A 20,084-nucleotide genomic window follows, 5' to 3' on the forward strand; every position below is an offset into this window, starting at 1 on the left:
CTTTCCTCTGCAGAGGGGGTAAGAACGAGCCAGAACCAGAGCAACCAATCCCTCGAAAGGTGCAGATTCGTTCTCTCCCTTCCCTGGAGGATATTGATCCAGACGTGTTAGATAGCATGCACTCGTTAGGCTGCTTCCGTGACCGAAATAAACTCTTACAGGACTTGTTGTCGGAAGAGTAAGCACTCGCTCAGTCTTCATATCAGTTGGGTGTTCAGGGGCTGGGGCGCTGAGAAACCTGGGGAGAGGCAGAGAACGCTTTAACTGATATCTCCCACTGTGAGGGACCAGCAGCAACTTCTCACCCTCTGGCTGCTCGTTCACTAGCGAGACATTGGGAGCAAGAACCTGTGTCAGAAGTTCCCAGCCTGGCCATCAGCAGAGGTGTAGTGCTGGCTCTTCCCTGACTGCCAGGCAAGGTCACTTCATGAACAGATGGGCCAGGCAGTCCGGACGGGGAGGTCTCAGGACTGTCATTTGTGTCGGATATGCCTTTGCTGGCAAAGTTTTATTTGTGTCAAGCTTATACCTGAGAGCTGGTTTATGTCCTGAGGTGTTAAGGGGGACATGTAGTGGAAAGAGCACGTAGAGGTTCAGGAGACCTGTCTTGCTGCCGCTCGTGGTTTGGAGTTCCTGTGGACACGTCACCTCGTCTGTCCTGTTCCTCTGTTCTGTGTGTGTAACACAGGGATTACTTTTCCTTTTCTCACTGGCTGCTTGTTGGAGACAGCAAGGTTCTCAAAAGCTTAGTGGGTTGTGTATCTCCCTGCAGGCACGTGACCATTCCCACTTCCTAAGAATAACTGTAACTGCTGGTTTGATGAGAAAGGTGTGTGTACATGTCGATGTTTCTTCTCTTCAAATACAAAGATTTTTTTCTTTTTCTTTTTTTTCAGAGAAAATCAAGAAAAAATGATTTATTTTCTTCTGCTTGACCGGAAGGAGAGGTATCCTAGTCATGAAGATGAGGATCTTCCCCCTAGAAATGAAATAGGTACTACAGATATGACCTCTGTCTCCATGAACCCATCTCAGCTAGTTCCTCTTCACTTTCTTTTTATTAATACACACCCAAACCCCAGCATCGCTGTCGCCTTCCCACTGAGCCAGCGTACAGCATTGGTGAGAATCCTCAGCCTGGGGCAGGCAACTCTGTTTTGTCGTTAAACTCAAAGGCTGCATTTTTCAGGACATGTCTGCCTCACAGTGCAGAAACATCCAAGCTGGTCATGAACCAGACCTTAAAAAATATCACATGGACCCTCAAGCTGGCTCTGTGCAGGCAGATGGGGTTTAGAAGTGGTACAGTCTAGTGGCAGCATTTTCTAATTGCTAATCTAAAGGGGGTCTTGCAGAAATGGTTTCTAGACTTGGGCTGGTAGGACTGTGCAGCTTTGCATCCCTGTGAAGTGACGTACGTACACGAGCTCTGTTTTGTAGGTAAATCCATACACTGTTGGAAAGGTGAATACTACCACTTAACCTGTTTATAGTACGTACAGCCAACTCCTGTGTTTTTAGACTATCTTAGATTTTAAGAGCTTAACAAGCAGTACGATTATATATCTTGTAAAGCTCTTGTGGTACCACTTCATTCCCGGAGAATGGTTTGTTAGTATTTTAGGGAACTGCTGGTCACCAAGAACTAAGGTAGACATTGGGGAAAGTGCTTCCCTAAGGACCTATATAAGTCCTATACAAGTGACTCTTGCTGTCCAGAGTGACAAAAGTTTAATGAACAAAGGGTTAGTTGCTTCTACTGGTGGCCTGAAATAGCATTTTTACATAGTAGTGGGGTGATTTTCAGGTATTGTATTTTGGCACTTTGAAGGCTAGAAGCAAAGGGCTCTTTATTTTCACTGGAAAGCCTGGAATCTCCCAGGCCTACAGGGCAGTGATATATTGAACTGTAAGTTTGTTAATTCCCTGTTGAATTATTACCTTCTCCAAGTTCCAGGCTCCAGCCCCTGTGATTTTGCTGGGAAATATCTTAAACAGGAGAAGAGATGGAAATTCTTAGTCAACACAGTGATTTGTAAACTCTTGCATGGATGGAGCTACAGAGAGGATGTTAGCAGGGACCCTGATGAAGACGGATAGATGTGCCAGCTGCAGGTCCTGTGGTCAAAAGCCCTTTGTTCAGTGTAGTTTGTCATCTAGCTCTTTAGAAATCAGCTTTTGTCTCAAACAGATTATCCTGCCATATATGGACACCATCCTCTTGGTTCAGAAATGCTTTTGTCATGAGAAGAAAGAGCAAGGTGACTCTAGAATCTTCATATCCGGCATGTACGTGAATATGTACCTGTGCATCATGCCTCTCTTATATAAGCCAAAGTATTTTCATGGTTTGATCCAAAACATTATGCTCCACTCTTGTATTTTTTTGTACAAGGAGTGAGAATGTTCCCCAACAGGGGAACATTCCTCTGAATGCACCGTTGAGCCTCATCGGCACATTTTATACTCTTTGAGCATAATTCTCTGAGTGTTCGTAGGTTGTGTTTCCTCTTCCACAGGGGGTTTCCACCTCCTCTGTTCCCAGCAGGATCTCTGAGAACGTGGGGCAAGGTTTAATTAAGAGCAGTCATGCTTCTGATGAATATCTCGTCATTAGCCATTAGCAATGGCCTCATACAAAGAAGAGCAGAGAAAAAGTAACAGATTTAATAACAGCAGCTGGAAGAAAGCACATTCATGAGGATTGTGCTTTACCTGAGCTCTTGCCAAAAAAAAGAAAAAAAAAAAGAAAAAAAGGAAAAGCGCATCTCAGCGTATTTGGCTTTTTCCTCTCTCAGCACGTTATGTCTCAGCAAGGGTGGATGCAGGTTAAAATATGGCCAGCTCAGCCTAGCTGAGCTCTTCTGGTGCCCCTTTTGTCTGTTCTAGCTATGTGAAGCTTTCTCAAAGAGCCAAGGAAGGGCCACCTTCACCAGCTTTCAAGTCCAGCTCCATTTTATTTACATGGAAACACAGAAATGAGAAACTTCTCAGCAAAATGAATGATTATCAACCAATGTTTCCTCGAGGAAAACGCTTTTGTGGGGTGGGGTTTCTTAACAAACCAGAGAACAAGGATTGGGCTAGAACAGCCATATAGGATACAGATGCCTTGTCCAAACTCAGAAGCTGAACCTTTATTTCCCATCTTCCAGATGATGCCTTTATAGTTGGATCATGAACTATAAATTCTCACTTCCTTTATGAAAATCCTTAGGAATGGCTTCACTTCTCTGATGTGAAATAAAAGGAAAATGCATCCTCAAAACTATCACAGATCCAGACTGGGACTTGATGTTTTTTCCCCATGTGAAATACTTCCTGAGAGTCAAGAAGAGAAAGGCAGACACTGGAGGTTTTCTTATTTTAATTCCTTTTCTGAAAAATCTTCTACTGCATTTATATGACACCGCTTTAGGCTTTGTGGCAGGACAGCTTTTATTTAACTATTTCTTTAACACCTTTAGTGATGACAGACTCGGTGCCCTGTCGCTTCCCTTTTACAAAGTGTGTGCAATTCTCGCTGCCCTCAGCCATGTAGAACTGGAGCTGGTTTTAAAGAGGAATCAAATGCCTTTAGCAGAAGCTCAACCACATTCATACAAGCATCTGGGCGTATTTCTCCATCAAGCTTTTGTGAATTGCTATTGTTGAATTTACAGATGTGTTTCACCACCTGCTCTTTTTGCTTAGTCTCTTTCTTTGATAGTTCGTAGATTGGAAATCGGTATTTCAGCATCTTGAGCAGCACAGACCGATAGAAAAGAACCATTTCGCTTGTTTGCGACACCCTTCTCCTCCTTAACTGTTCCGTTGAGTCCCTCATGGTCCCTCTGGCTACTGTCCTTCCCTGGAGCTTTCTCTTTCTGATGGCTGTACAAAACACTGTTATTCGAGTCTTTAGTGAGCTCCTCTTCAGATTTCTCCCTCTCTGTCTTTTCACATCCCCTTATATTTGGCCTGTCACTTATGTAAGTCTCACTCAGCCGAATTTCCATTTGCTAAAGTCTTCTGGTTAGAACATGCTTGGATTGAATTGCCCTTTAAAACATCTGTTCATAAAATGTTTTTCTTGCCTTTTTCCATTTTCTTGTTTAGACTCTGTTATTAAATAACATTGAAGCAGTCTGGGATTATTCATCTCCATTCTTTTGACATAAGCTGCTTTCTTCATCTTCCATCTCTTCCTTTCTTTCACACTGCCCTCTTCCACCTTCCTTCCTAGTGTCCGATATTGCTCTGCAAAGCTTGTATCACCTCTCTGTTGTTGATACCAAACATCATTACTTTGTTATTAATGCGTTACTCAGCTCTGGTCATGCTTCTGATAACAGCAGCTGTCCTGGGGGCTGAATCCTTTCTCATTCTTTGAACTTGTTTGAAGAAGCAGGAGTTTGAAATGTCTGAGCCTTGTCCCATCTTACTGCTGACCACTTACACGTGTACAGCTGAAGTCACCCCGTATAAGTCCTTTATTATGTTTGTCTCCGTTTGGTTTTCCCTCTACTTCATGCACTAGCTATTTTTCCTAAGCTGGAGGTCATTGCCCCCACTAGTATCTTCTACTACCTTTTTATTACTGGACGTGGTTGGAAATGGAGTGAGATGCATCTGCTATTTTTCTAATTAGTTTTTAACAGGAGCATTATTAACACAGAGAACACTTGGGTTCTACAGTAATGGGGTCGGTTGGTATCACGAGCCCATTTGCATTTCGGCATCTCTGCTCATGCTCATTGTTTCGAGAGAAACCTCTGCCTTAAAGAGACCTTGTTCTAAACAACATGACATGAGAGAGGGAAGAAACAAGCAAATCGATGGGGGGGTGAGGAGGGCGGGATAGTAAAAATAATACCATCCATAATAACCATCAGACTAGGCAGCAGAGGCCGAGTTGTCGAATGCTGTATTTGTGGTTTTGCAAAGGAATCCTGGCAGAGGAGGAACCCTTCAGGGCTGGGCACTGTGAGCTGCCTTCTAGCTGCAGGGGTGAAGGATGCTGCGTCTTACAAGTGGCCACTCTCCACTCAAATTAAAAAACATGTCTATAAATAGAGGCAGGGAACTGGAATAGCCCAACCAACGAAAAGAAAATCCTTCGGGGGGGAGGGTGGGGCAGGAAAGTTCTGTCTTGTGTTTTGATGCTATGAGAAATGTTCGTAATAAAAGATCTCAGCAGGTCTGCACTTGGTTCCCTGCCTCACCATGGGAGTGTGTATGGTTTGGCAAGGCACCTTCTGCAATGCTGTTTGGTATCTAAAGACTCTTCTCAGAGCCGTTCAGGTGCTGCTCAGAGCCGTTCAGGTGCTGCTCAGAACCTCAGTAAATGTTTGTCAGCGCCTTAGGAGTGAATTGCCTTTAAGCATCTCTTTCTTATACCTCAGTTTTCACTCTGCCAAGTGAAAGCAGCACTTCAAAACCTCATAGAAAAGTTACACAATAAAAAATGTAAAGCACTTCAGCTACTACAGTGGTAAAAGCTGTGTGATGACCTCCGAGATAAATTTTAGTAGCTCTCATTGGGGATTCATCTCAGGCAGACAACTATGTTTAATTTGTCATGCTGAAGGAGGAAAAAAATACAAAGCAGCGGGGAAAAGCTGCAATCTAACCTTAAAGATGCAAAAGAAGGGTATGTTTCCAGAGAGAATGCAATTCGGAGTTCAGCATGTACTCACGTCGCCGTGTCACATTGAACCTGGCTAGCAGGGCGTGGAAGGTAAGCCCTAGCAAGCCGAGTAGTCTGCAGGATGCCTGGATGGCCTGTCCTCTGGCTAACAGCTTGTGCTACAGCCCGTGCTGTCATCGTGTTATCGCTGGCACCAGCTTGGTGAGGGGGTTGCTGCAGCTGTGCTGGGGTCGTGCCTTTCTTTCACAGTGCCCCTACACATCCCAGGCAGTAGCAGTGCTCCTCCTCTTTGTAGACAGGTTGCTACTTAAGTCTGCAAATCCGGAAGGAAGAGATCATAAATGCTTCTCTCCATCACGAAGATACCTTTCTCTGTAGGGAAGGTGTGAGAGTGAGATTGTGAGAGAGTTTGACCAGCCCCTGTGAGGTAAGTTACAGCCAAATTCAGCTGACAGCGTTTTCTTTTCATAAAGATCCCCCCAGGAAGCGTGTGGACTCCCCAATGCTCAACAGGCATGGGAAGCGGCGGCCAGAAAGGAAGTCGATGGAGGTTCTCAGTGTGACAGATGGCGGCTCCCCAGTCCCTGCTCGCAGAGCTATTGAAATGGCACAACATGGACAGAGGTGGGTCTCTCCTTTACCCAGGAGTCCTGCCTGTCTGGGTTTGTTCCCCCTTTTGTGTTAATCGTACCAAAGAGCTGTGGAGCTTTTCTGTTCGCACCAGCATTCATTACAACTTCCAAGCACATTTGCAACATGATGTGGCAGCCAGCAGCGCTTGTGCACACAGGGCCAAATGTCCTGCCAGGGGCTTGAGGGTTCTGTTCGCTTGCAGCTATTGCTCAGGAAGCCACTACATGGTTTTCAGGCAGGATTCCTCTCAGCTCTTTCTAATTGTCCAGAACGTAGGCGTTCAGTCGAAGCTTGTGATACAGGCTGTCGCTCTAGGCACTGGGGACAGATGAGGGCTTTGGAAAGTCTCAGATACACAATGTCGCTTGTTCCAACAATCTTAGATGGGATAAATTGCCCTCTGATTGGTCCTCTCTGTCTCCGTAGCCTACAACAGGAATCTAGATGTCTGTCCTGGATTAGGTGCCTAGCTTTTGGGCACCTGTGAAGTTAAATGCAATCAACCCCATCCTCCGTGTCATGAGAACAGCTGGAATCTGGAAAGCCTTCTCTAGGCAACTGTAGATGCCTCTAAAACATGCTGTCAGAGCCAGCGTGCATCTGACCCACATAAATTACCACATGCCTGTGAAGTGATGAAATATGTATAATTCTGCCCCTTTTCTATCAAAGAAAGTGTCAGTCTTGTGGAGAAACAGCAGAGGAAAATTGTATCTCCTCAAGGCAGGTTCTGGAAGAGTAAGTGAACCGTGCAAGTTCTCTTCTGTGAACCCTGGCAGTTGCTCCCTCAGTCCCTATGACTGGCCTACGGGAAGCACGTGCAGTTGGATTCGCACTCGCATAAATCCATCGATACAGAACAACACTACACATAGATGTGTGACAGTGCTGCTGTAACTTCTGTTTCAGCTGTGTGTCGCGATTTTTTTGTTCAGCTGTTAAGATCTGCTCAAAAAGAGCCTGCTGTGCCCAGAAACTCCCTTTGCTGATTGAGAACTGGGTGAAGAACATAAAATAATTCCATGTCCAAAGGCCCCTAGAATTGCTGGAAAGTTTTTCTGGAAAATGTTACAGTTCTATGTAGAGTGAGGAAGAAGCAGTGATGTGCAGAATGTGCTAGGGCTAGGTTCAGGCTGGATATGTGGCCTGGAGATACACTGCCATCAAGATTTTTCATTGTAGGGTAGGTTGGAAACCTGTCTCGAGTATGCGGTTTGCTTTGTGTGAGGTGTGGGCGAAGGAAGGGTTCAGGACAGGGTGTGCTCAGTGTTCCGCATGGGCCTCAAAGCGATCAGGCTGAACACAACACTGACAAACAGTTGCTCCCTCCTGGTTAGCTTGCGGTGTTTGATCTGGTTCCTGGTAGATGCTCAGGCCTTGAAGCTCCTGGAGCCAGGCAGAGGTGAATCACTGTCCCCCAGCCCAAGGCTGCCTGTGAGTTTCCAACTGGGCAGAACAAATAGGAGGAGTTAGACTGATCCCGAAGTCTTCTGAGAGCTGAAACCTTTTCTTCCAGCTCTCAGCTTTGACTCTGACTTCAAAAATCTGAAGAGGCAAAGCTGTGTCTTACTATCCAAAGTATTTTTTTGGCTTTTAAATGTCCGGCTCAATTCTGCACATGAGGAAACAATTGAAATCAAAAGGTTTGAGGTGAGTTCGGAGCAGGGACGTACCCAGGCTACATATCGGTAAAGAAGAGCTTTGGCTTAAGGAGAAAGCGAAACCTGCCAGGCACAAAAGAGATACAGGGCAATGCATACCACGACTCAGGGCTGGACGTAAAGGTGCGGTTAGGGGTGGAGGAAGGGATGTAATAACACCATGATTGATGATGATGGGTTTGGTAGTGCTTGTTTTGGAAGGGGTTAAAGGAAAGATGTTGTCTTACTCCATGTGTAAACTTCCATATTTCATACTATCCACCTCCACAAATGACAACAGCACATTTTGTGTTGCTGGCAGCACAGTCATTTATAATGTGAACTGGCTTCATTAACGCACACCACTGCATGGGGATTGTCTGGGGACGATGCATGGCTGATGGGGCGCCATCTGTCAGAGCAGTCAGTAATGAAAAGACAAGAGCCTTCCACCAAGAGTGGGGGGTTTGCTAGTGGCATATTCTGTCCCGTGAAACGACCCATAGACAGTGGATCTTACAGCAGCAGGGCTTAGATCCCAGAGGTGGATGTGTTTTTAAGAATGCCAGGTTGTGGTCTCAACAGATGACTGTTCATCGCTTTCGTACTACAATATTAGGAAGACAGGGAGGTGGACCGTGGAGATGGGTCTCCTGTTTAGACACAGGTGACTTGTGCAGCCATCTGGAGACACAGAGCCATTACTTATTCCTTGAGCTGGCAGAGATACTCTTCTAACCAGTGGGCGCAACACACCCATGTAGCTTGTGATTCAGTCCTGTTGTCCTCTTTCCCAGGAGTGTACAGATGTTTGCTTGCACAAAGGGGGTTTATGTGATAACCTCTGGTTTTTGTGTCTGTGTGATGAACTGTGCTTTTGGTGACCCTGTGGAAATCCTACAAGTGTCTGGTCTTGGCTTGTTTAAGGGCATGTCTTGCCATTGAGATTCAAAACTTGGCAGCCTCAACCCTACAGGCTGAGAAAGTGCTGAGTGAAAAACAGTCCTTCGGTGACTTAGTTTTGGATAATGGAGGGGAACTCAGCACAAAGGCTGCTTGTTGAGCTTTCAGACTCTTTGGAATGCTTGTGCTGACCTCTCCATGTGATCTACATTGGGTATATGACAAAGTCAGTATGTACCGACACCGGCCAGCCCAAAACTGGTGACTGTATTTTGTTAATTCTCAGTTTTCCTGCTGGTTGTCAACTGAACGGGTTCATAATTACATCTTAATTGCTTCTGCTGTTGTGCTGCCCACACTGCTCAGACTATCTGGTATTTCACTGAAATGTCATAAGAAAAGAGGTAGGTTCTGAGCTTAGTTTAACACCAGCTAATTCACCAAAATCACACAGACTAGGAAGAATTCCAGGGGAGCTAGAATCCCTTGGGGATATGCCAGAAATTTTCAGCAGCTCTGCTGTGAGAGTCCAAAACCTGTTCTAAAATGGGCTTCATTAACTATTCATTTTCTGCTGGTGGTCAAAGTGGATAGCTTGCATGAAAGATCAGCTCACATTAGGGAGTGGTGTTCTGTGAAGCGGTGCAGCACATTTCCAGTGGAACAGATTACAGAGAGCTGCCCCTTCAGCAGAGCACAGGGGATTTTGCTTCTCAGCTTCAGGGCTTCAGACCCAAGATGATAAAGAAGGGCATTTCTCTGTATGCTGAGTATGGGGAAGAGAGCTGGGAGAAAGTGGTAATGGACCCTACAGATTAGAGTACCGCATGGATTACTGTTCCTCTAAGAGCTCTGTGGTCTGATTTTAACCTTTTCCCAGATTGTGCTTAGTGTTGAGGTCTTCTGGAAAATTCTTGAGTAATAAAGCGCTTTGCAATTTGTGCCTTCAGGCACGTTCTATTTTCCCTGGACAGTGTGACAAAGTAGAGGGTGACTGGGTGATCAGCTGGATAAAGGAGAGCAAGTATGTGTGGGGGAAGTAATCTCAGAAGTCAGGGGAGGTAACGGACTTCAGCACTGGGTAGGCTTGAGCCATAGCTGGAAAGTAAAAGAAAGGTTTTTCAGAGCATTGCTTAAAAAGGGGAGGATGGGTTGGGGGGCCGGGTGTCCAGCATTGCTTCAGGTGACTCTTTTTTATAAATGTCCACACTAGTAACTCTGTTTTCTCGCTTTGTTCCTGCCATAGTAAAACAATGTTCAGTAAAAGCCTGGATATCTCTGAAGCCAATCCCAAATTCAACAAAGAAGAAAGGTATAAACACTGACAATATGTTCCTCTCCTCTACCTCACTGCTGAGACCTTAAAGATGCAGTACTTACCTTCTCCGTCTGGGGACACAGCACCTCTCTCCTTAGAGAGAAACAAAGAGGGTGGGATATTTACAGCCCCACGCTACCCAGATTTTTGTACAGTAGCACTCATTTGAGGCTATCCCCAATGCAGCCGGTGACTGTACCGACGTTTCCCCCACTAAAATTTCATCCTACTGCTACCTCTGGTTCAGGTCTGTCATGAGTGAGAGTGCCTAAGGTAGAAGATGTATTTGTGAGACTGCTTTGGGAAAGATTGGAACACAAAACACTAGGGAAGCCCAGAGCGCTCCACTCCCAGCACTAGAAACAGTGTCGGTAACAACAGTGGCAGGAAATATTGGAGATCCTGTCTGACAGAGCGAAATATGAAGTGCCCGTAGGTAAGAGAGAAACTCCTTAAGACTACCCAGGCTGGCCAGAGAACACGAGAGGAAAAGACGGATCAAAGATGGAATTTTTGGAGGGTTATTGCAGTCTAGCAGTTCAGGTTGAAGAATAACAAGAGGACGACTCCCAGCTGGGAATGGAGGCACAGTGGAAGGCAGGCAGGCCACCAGATTTAGGGAGTTTAAGTGGACTCCTGTAGGTCCATGAACAACACCGCAGTTTCGACTTTTGGGAAGGATTTTGGTGGACATGTTGTTCCTAAAATTTTGGTCTTAGAGGAAGAGAATTTTCTCTCATGTTAGAAGTTGGCCTCCCAATGGATAATTCTTCATCAAAATGTAACCCTGATACATTCTGGTCAAACACTTCACTTGCCCAGAGGTTAGGAGTGTTCCATTGATTGGAAAAGGGGGAAGCGGTGGGATCCTTAAAGGAGCCTGTGGACTTGGCAAACCATTTGTCTTTCCATTTCCCCTTTTACCAGAAGCCCATGTGAGGGACAGCCCCAGTTTTGCCCTTTTGCAGGCTGAGGCAGTCCTTTGTGGGCAGTGTTTCAGGACTTGAACCTGCCACAGTGAAGAACATTGTGCATCTGCAGGCGAGATTGTGCCTCACGTGGTGTGTAAAGCACCCTCTTTAAGATGCCAAGACAGGAACAAACGTTGGAGCTGAACTGTTAGAAGCCTTTAAGTTTCACAGCCGTGAAGCAGTAGTGGTTGTACAGTCTCTAGTGGCTGGGCTTTCCTGAACTGGTCCCACAGACATGGAAATCCCCGGTCCTTTCTCCGATTGCCCCTGTGCCTCAGTTCTGCTCTTGAACATGTGGCACTTCTTGCATTAAAAGTTCGTTTGAAACTACTCTGAAGATGAGCTTTTCCACAGTAATCAAAAGTCATGTCCAGTCAGAGAAGAGCAGAAATCTTATCTGCAACAGGAGAAGGGTCCTTCTGCAGGTGTCCCAGCACCATCCGTTGTCCCTCTGTCCTCTAGCAGCTGCTACAGCCGTGTAAGGAGCAGAGGGAGTGACCCTTCAGTAAGCGCTGGGGGAATTTCTTACAAGCACATGGGCATTTTGTGTTCCATCTCCACGGTGATACTCTTCAGAGTCCAGGAGGAGAATGTTAGAGCACCGCACAAGGATCACTCAGGGTCTTCTCGTTGAAGGACCAGGCTGACTTTTGGAGGATCAGATTCACTGTGGTCTTACCTCCCTCCCACTTCTGAGAGTTAGGAGGAAGGACCTCAGTGGTGGGCAAGTGAGGGGACCTGGGTTCTGGATCTGCGCACAGGAAGGGATAGGCAGCAAAGGCAACCCCAGCGAAATGGGGCCAGCTAATCATGGTGGCCGTTAAATTTTTGGCCAGTGTTTAATTATCCAACTTTATGATGTCTTTTTTAAAGGAATACTGCATCTTTAAGGGTCCCTTCCCTCTAGATGCACATGGTTGTCTTAGTAGCTGAGGCCACTGTCCCTTTCTTTTTCTTTTTCTTTCTTTCTGACTTTCACCCCTTTCAGTGCTTCTCTTCTCCTGTATCTGGGTTGCTGCAGCTCCGTAGTTCACTTGCTTCAGTATTGGAGGGAATGCACATGTCTGCGCTTCTGGGTCTATTGTGTCCTGGGATTGTTCTTTTTTTTTAAACCTCATTTCCCTCTTCCTTTTCCCTGTTGTCGATTTGCTTTCCATTCTCTTCGTTAACCTCTTCAGTGCCTTCCCTGTTGGGAAAATGACTTGAAAGAAAAACGAATCAGCCTTCTTGCACCCATTCTATTTACATTTTAATATTCTGCATGTGTGAATATGGGTGCGTTTTCTGTATGAATATACACACACGTTCCAATATACGATGGGTGTCGATTTGCTCTTCTCAGTCACATCCCTGTAGCTAGATTGGTGCAGGTACCATTGAGGACAGTGTTCGTCCCCGCATATATTCATATGCCTGTATTTGTGTATATATGAATTAGCTCTTACCCAAATTTGCACTCCAGGCCAAAACACAAATGGAGTGTCACTCAAACACATGGAAAAAACCATACTGGAATGCTTCTTTCCACTTCTCTGTCCCCACGTAGCACAAGAACGTTTTCTTTCTATTCGAACCGTGTTGGAATTTGGACTTTTCTCAACACCGCCTTGCATTGCCCAGCCCAGCGATCGCGATGTCGATGTAACCGAAGCATGGCGAGTTGCACTGAGCAGAAAACTGTGAAATCTGCTGGGCTTACATTAAATTTGGCACTTCTGTTGGTGACCGTCTTGTGGAGAATGGATTTTCCTCCCCCAGTCGGAGGTAGCTCTGGCAGCTTGGGAGCCTGTTACTGAGAATAGTTGGTGACCGTCTTGTGGAGAATGGATTTTCCTCACCCAGTCGGAGGTAGCTCTGGCAGCTTGGGAGCCGGTTACTGAGAATAGAGAGAATGGGAGCGGGAAAGAGACAGAGAGGGAAAAAAACCGCTGCATCCCACTTGAAAATAATTTGGCTTAATAACACCAGCTGTATTTTTTATTTCTAATCTATGTTAATGTAAAAAGGCAGTGACACTTTCCTGAGTTTACTTATCTGCACCCCTGAAAACATAATAACCTGAGTATTCTTATTGCTTTTGAATGCTTTGGTTAATAGTGAAAAATTAAGAATACTGAAGTCTTTGATTGTCGCTAGGTTTCAAAGTCAACATGCCAGAGATTCGTGCTGCTTTTAGAGCTGCTGTTTCAGGCTCTTTTCAGCACAGCATTGATTTATTCTCCATTCACATTTGAAAGATTCGCTTTGCAACCTTTAAGACCCAGAGACTGAATTTATTTTAAATGAAAAATGAGATCCTGGAGCACAAGATGGCATCCACAGAGATAAGTGCCGGGTCACTGAGCTGGTATGTTCTAGCTGCTCTGAATTCCTGACTACAAGACCATCATGACTAATAAGCCGGTATCAAAGCAGATTCACAACTTGAGCTGCAATCTTGTACCCTGGGCTCCCAGGCTGGCTCAGAAATGCATGCTTTAACAGCCAACATGTTTCACAGTTTGTTCACGGCAAAGAAAGAACTTCTTACCAGGCCAGCTTGGGGGACAGAGGGACACTGCTCTGAGCAAACTGGGGACAAAAGAAACAATTGCCTTGCTATCAGTCTGATATAACTGCGCCTTATGTAAGAGGCAGAAAAGAAATGCCGCGTGGCATACAGCCCCCATTGCTCTGATGACTGCTCCAATTGGGATTCGGCTGGGGACGGTTTCTTAGTATGCCTTAGTATGTCCCTCTCTGTACTCCCCAGTGCCTGCGCTGGATGGGTCTGCAATACTGTGAGCAGGGCAAAAGCTGGTTTTTTGGTAAATGGAACTGTCCCCCTGGTGTTCCTGGTCTCTGGAGACGTAGGCACCGGTGGCAATAATTGTGACCGTTCAGATCTCCGAACAGTATTTCACTTTGCTTTTCCTACTCTTCTCTCCACCTGCCTCCACATCCCTCTCTCTTTCTTTCTCTCTCTCCCTCTCTCTTCATTTTCCCTTTCCGAGGATGGCGAGTGCTGATCCATTGGGGTAAGCTCTAGTTTTGGATTATTCCTGTTGCGGGTCCTGTTGTATCTTGTAGAGAAACTTTGCATTTGCACTTTACAAATACAACCCAGGCTGATACACTTCCAGTAAATGAGGCTTTACAGCCGGGAGAGAGAGAGAGAGAGAGGTGGGAAGAAGCATTTTTGGTGCTTTTGTCCGTGTTTTTACGCTTTTATGTTGGAGTCGCACTCCATATAATTTAGTTTGGGGTCCTTTTTTGTTCTGCTGTTTGTCTCTCTGTTTCAATGTCTGTGGGCACAGAGAACTATCCTCAGACACTGTGCAGGTACCGGGACACCTTCTGAGAACAAAACCCCCTTCTCCGTTTAGCACTTACTGTATCTGTTTGGCACCCTCCAGTTAATTTTGGTCCTGTTTTATCCTTTTTTCTTTGTGTTTTTTTAAGATGAAGCTGAATCCCATCCGTGTTATTAAAAAATGCTGGGTATTCCCTCTCTTTTTAGAGTATGTTTTCTTAAGAGGTGAACAGATGGCCCTAGAGACAGATATATCTTGAAAGCTCTTTATTTTCAATAAAGAGGATATAGGTACAACTAGGAATGCAGTCACGCTTCAAATTAAAGTTCCATTTTTAAATACTTACCAGAAGGAGGATAATTTATTAAAAATTTATTTAATAAAACCAGTGTAATAGATCACTACAGACTGCAGGAAAAACTTATGGAGAGGGTACGTATCGAGGAAGCTAATTAGCACCAGTAACATTTACTTCTCATGTTTGTAGCGTGCTTTACTATTTATTAAGCCTTTCTAACCCATTTATAGATGGAACTTTAGCATAATTGGCCAATTAAGGAAGGAGAGGTGTGTTACCATCCCCTGCGGTCCTTTCTCTGTACTCGTCGTAAGGCTTCATCTTACAAGCAGTTGTACCACGAGCAGACCTTCTGGCTTAAGCCTAAGTATTCCCAGTCAGAGGCGTCAGAGTTAGTGCTATTTGCACGGTTGGGCCTGTGAGGCAGTGGAATATCAAAGGTTTTCTAGCAATACTCCCTAGATCAGGCAGCAGGGAAACATGGTTTGTATCTTTTGGACACCCAAGAGTAATCACGATGAAGTGTGGTAACACACGATGCACAACAGCTCACCTATCGCATGTTAACTGAGGTCACGCTCAGGGGTCTCATACCCTGGAATAGTTTAGAATGTTTTGGGTTTATGTGAGTGAGCAAGCAAAGAGGAGCGTCAAATTCCACCCAATTTGTGCTTGAAGCGAATAAGAGGTTGGCTGGATATTTTGGGAATGACTTTCAAAACTACACATGGAACCAAACCAGAGGAAAATTTCTAAGCCATTTCACCCAGGGACACCAGTCTGACGCATTTCTGCACGCCGCATGCATGCTGCAGGCTCCTCTGCTTGGATGCATGGCTCCAGCTTGGCCAGCTAAGACGCTGTATGCAGCAGCCTGGTAAAACTGCTGTGAAAGCAAGTTCTGCTGGGACTGCAACAACGCACCAACCTCCCCTTTGAGTGTATGAGAAATTGCTGTGAGATGGTTCTTGAAGGAAGAAACAGATGCCGATTCTGACCCAGATGCTGGCGGTGAAGCCTTTATCTGCTGCTGGTGGGTCCTAGCAGATGAGCTGCTTAAGGGACTTGAGAAGCAGTCTGAGGGAAGGGCTAGAGAGGTGCTGTGTGGGTAACCAGAAATCCTGCAGTTCACCGAAACCAGCTGGAAACTGGATTCCAGCTCCTCAGTGTCACCAGTAAGAGGCCACTGGTCTAACGTGCATTGGGCCTTGCGTGGCTTCCCCTTGACAGCAGCTGGCTAAAGTGAGAAAAAATTACTGCAGAACGAAGGACCTTTTAACTTGGATAGTTTGAAGTATCCAGTGGATCAAGTAAGGCATAAAATCACAACACGTACAAAGTGCAGCCCACACACGCGCGTTGCGTTTCAGCCGTTGGCTCGCTCTGTCGTAGCTTAGACATCTCCAGACTGTTGTCAGCCGGAGAGATGGGAGGGATTGGTCTCAGGGCCCGCCGGGGGCTCAGAGTGCCTCTGCATCTCCCCCTCCCAAACCTTGGGTCTGGCTCCCTTACGGGTTTTTTTTAATTCCTCCGCCCAGGCTTGGCAAAACAACTACGTCACTTCGGAAGGGACTAAAGAGGCTCTTTTGGGGTTTCTAAAGCTGGCAGTTGTGTCTGAGGAAATGCTCTTTATCTGAGCAACTGCATTAGCTTTTCTGCTTTTCTCCTCAACAACTGTGTGATGGCTTCCATCAGTTCAGTGCAGAACACGCGCAGCGTTCAAAGTGGCCTGGGTTGTTGCATTTAGTATTAAATTATTGGAATAATTACGGATTTAATACTTCCAATGACATTTAATGCCTGCAGAGACTCTTAGGGGGTCAGATATAGTGATAAATATTGCCCAGTAAATAAACGTTATTCATAGCCACAGAGATAAGATGATGGCATATTTTTCTCCTCTTTCTACCCACAAGACGGTGCAGGGATTGCTGTACTAATGTGCTGCCTGTAGGGCCTCATACTTTAATGTTCTGGTGAGAGGGATAAAAGTTTAAATTCCTTCTGGTCTTTCATTGCAGCATTTCGGTATAATGCAACGTTTTTATCACTTCCTTTCGGCCCTGGCCCAGTTCTGTCCACCTGACTCTGAGATACAGGAGCAGTGCCCGTGGTGGGTTGCTTTAAAAACGGAATTCTAGCATTTCCCAGCTAAGATTGTCTTGATGGGAGGGACAAAAACGTCATTCTTGGTCATTATTTTTTTGTACTGGAGAATAAACCTGCCAGTGTACTGAGTCTTTATAGGCAGCTTGGGAACCATGGCCCATTTGTAAAGGTAAATTTGGGGGGATTTATTAAATTGCAGAAGATGCAGGAAGATCTCAGTCTGGCTGTCGTAGCCCATACCAGGACCTCTGGTAAAGGGGAGAAGAGTTGAAAACACACAGTTCTCTTTTCACCCCGACACTTAAAATTAACCCGGGATTCTTTGAACTCTTCCCACTGCTCCTATATACAATTTCCAGTGTGGACAAACTAAAACTTGCCGTAGGGCCTACTTTACTCCTTACGTGTTGTGCATGTCAAGCAGCAGCAGCAGTGAAGCTTGTTTGATAGCAATCGTGTGGATGCTGAATGCATTTCCAGGAGGATTTCACACTAACTCTCTCTTCTGTCCCCTACCTCAGGCTCCTAGGCTGGATGAAAACACAGTACACAACAACTCTTTTTCAAATATTGCTTCCAATAAGGAACTGGGAGTTGGGAGGTGGGGCCTGACGGGTTTTGCCCTCCGTGCGTGTGATTGGTTTTGTAAAAAAAAAAATAAAAATAGGAGGCAATGGGTTTGGGAGGGGAGAATTCAGGACAATTGGAAACACCCAATTGCAAAAAGGAGATAGGAAATTGGAACTTTTAATCGAGTATCCTGGAATTCAGGTGAGTGTCAGAGAGGACTTTCCCACCACCACTAAGAGCGGGCAGGAACACGTCCCAGTGGGAGTTTAACTTCTAAGGAGGTGTTTAACTGCGTCTCTGGGCACCTAAACGCCTTCCACATTTGTCCAAGATAATCTATGGGCTCCTCTTGTCACTTAGCTTGTGATTTGGAAGAAGCTTTTGCTGGTGACTCATGCAAGGAAGATTTTGACTAAATGACTTCCCATACGCACGACACATCGGTGTTGCGCTCAGCTGCTTTGGTTACAGGAGCAGCACATTAAACAGCCTTTCAAAAGCGGAGCAGACGGTTCTCCCCTGAAAATTACTTGGCATGAACCTCTACGAGTGCCCCACATCTGGATGGTGCAAATGTAGGTTTAGTGCAAAAGAATGCCAAGACTGAGCTGCTTCTTTTTGACTGCTGCCCTACCGTGGGCAGGTGGCAGCAGGGTGTGAGGAGGAACGTACACGGGGAGTTTCTGCACATAATGAGTCCCCCGGATTTTTATGGTGCAGATTTAATCTGGAGGAAAAGCCTGCTGAGACTGGGCCTCTGGGCTTCATCTCCTTGCTGTGATGGACAAACTGCCGTGAGATACAAAGAAAACCAGAGGGAACAGGACCTGCTGTTGTGTTCAGTTGCAGCTTACTCCTTCCTTGGAAATACTTGCTTTTTTGCAGTTCACATATTCTTCAATAATTCTCCTACTCAAATTTATGAGGTAACATGTATCTGGGAGACCATTTTAGAAGCGGATTTTTTTGTTTGTTCTTCTATCACAGTAGAAGACAGTAAGCTGAGATAGTTTGTGGTCTAAATTTGTTTCATATTCTCTTACATATAAGCTGACATCAACTATCTGGCCTATATCACCTTCAAGTATGTATGTGTGTGTGCACACATAGACACATCTGTAGACACCCACACTCTGTTTTCCAAATGTCCTCAGGATTTCACCTTTCTGTGTTAGTTACCTGAATGCAATTAATTGCTTTCATGGCTCTCACTGTGGCTGAAACGCTGGCAGGTTTGCTGCATGAACATGTCACATGGTGGTGTTGAACAACCAGGTTCTTAGCCAAGTCTTCTTTCCGTGAAGACGGCTTTCTTTCTATTTAAAAAGGACAGAAAGCAGCTGGCCCTGGGGCTTACTCATTTACAGGCACACAGAGGGGTCTTTTCCCGCTGGGCAGCCCCTTCCTGGAAACTTCTGCTGCTGAAATGTTGGTGCATTTGGCCTGTCTGCCCTTTCAGCACGTTTAGCATAGCACATCTGTACGTTTTGGTGTCCACAGCTGCCATTTTTCATAGGTGGCCTTTGCTGGAGAGCGTAGAGCATTGCACATAGGTGAGCTGGTCAGCAAACAGAAGGACAGTTGGTGCTCCCTTGACTGGCCTCTTTGTGAGAGCACCTGGGCCATTATCTTAATTTTGGTGAAGCCATCAAGAGCAGTTAAAAGTCGTTATCTATAGAGAAGACCTGGCTTGTCTAATGCAGCAGCAGGAAATCTTACTGGAGAGCAGAGACGTGAAACCCATCAGTGAGGAGCTGGGCAGGGTTAAAGCAGTGTGAGCTTTGATTGCAGTGGAAGGTCATGACATAGGGAACGATTGCGTGCCGGGGTCAGGGAGACGTGGGGTTTTTCTTAATACCTGGAGGAATCCCCTGCCTCTGTGCCCTGTACACATGGTGCTTTTCCATATCGCTCGTGACAGAGAAGGTCTCATTCTGTGTCCACCAGCATGCGCAGAAGAGAGCTCTCAGCACTGACGTGACTGTCCTGGCAGTCCTTTTTGAGTCCAGCAGTTCAGCTTGCACAGGTCAGACGCAGAAGCTTCCATGTGCTTGATGACCAAAAAGAAGGCAGCAACTCCCTTAATGAAAAGGGATTAGGGTATCCTCCCTGAGCAGCGGCATCTGTTTGAGGGTGGGACAACTGGAAAATGTGTCAGTAGTGAAAGGAAGGAGTCATGTGCTTTTCCAGTGACAGCCTCCCTCCTCCTCCTCACTTCATGCCTGTGCCTGTGGTGGCTGGTGTTCAGGGTTAGTGCTTGTGCAAGGTTTCTGAGGGCTGTTTTCCTTGTTGTGTCCATTCAGGTCTCGGTCAATCAGCGGAGCGTCGTCTGGGCTCTCCACCAGTCCTCTCAGCAGTCCAAGGGTAAGTGGTGCTGCTTCAAGATCTGTTGGTCCGATTCACTCACACATGCTTGATGCTTTTCGACATCTGTTGCTGCAGAGCTGTGGCTCTTAGCTGGGATGTTTTGTTTTTCCTTGGCAGCTTGTAAATTTTCAGGGGTGGTGAGGGAAATGGCATTTACAAATGCAAGCGGAGAACTTCTCAGACATGTTCCCTGCGCTGTTAGCAGGGGTCTCGCTGTGCCGCTGCCCTTTTCCAGTCTCATAGGCACATGGAGCAGTGTCGCTATGACCAAATAGTGCCCAATCCCCATCCAGCTGAGCTCTGGATATGGCGTGGTTTCAGACTGAACACCAGGAACCGTTTCACAGCTACCT

General features: G+C 45.9%; 1 protein-coding gene across 1 annotated transcript in view; it reads left to right on the forward strand.

The window, feature by feature from the left end:
* The window catches only part of LOC104502310 (serine/threonine-protein kinase BRSK2), a gene marked incomplete at its 3' end in the record, with an annotated part of 114,808 nt that extends 95,080 nt beyond the window's left edge, over positions 1-19,728 (forward strand). Inside the window, exons 9-12 of the mRNA XM_010146271.1 lie at positions 14-178; positions 897-994; positions 6,103-6,253; positions 19,668-19,728. Coding sequence (XP_010144573.1) covers positions 14-178; positions 897-994; positions 6,103-6,253; positions 19,668-19,728 — 475 coding nt within the window. The remainder of the gene's footprint in view (positions 1-13; positions 179-896; positions 995-6,102; positions 6,254-19,667) is intronic.
* Between the last annotated feature and the right edge of the window lie 356 nt (positions 19,729-20,084).

The sequence above is a fragment of the Buceros rhinoceros genome, unplaced genomic scaffold, assembly GCF_000710305.1.
Source record: "Buceros rhinoceros silvestris isolate BGI_N320 unplaced genomic scaffold, ASM71030v1 scaffold14972, whole genome shotgun sequence".
In the NCBI taxonomy this organism is placed as follows: Eukaryota; Metazoa; Chordata; class Aves; order Bucerotiformes; family Bucerotidae; genus Buceros; species Buceros rhinoceros.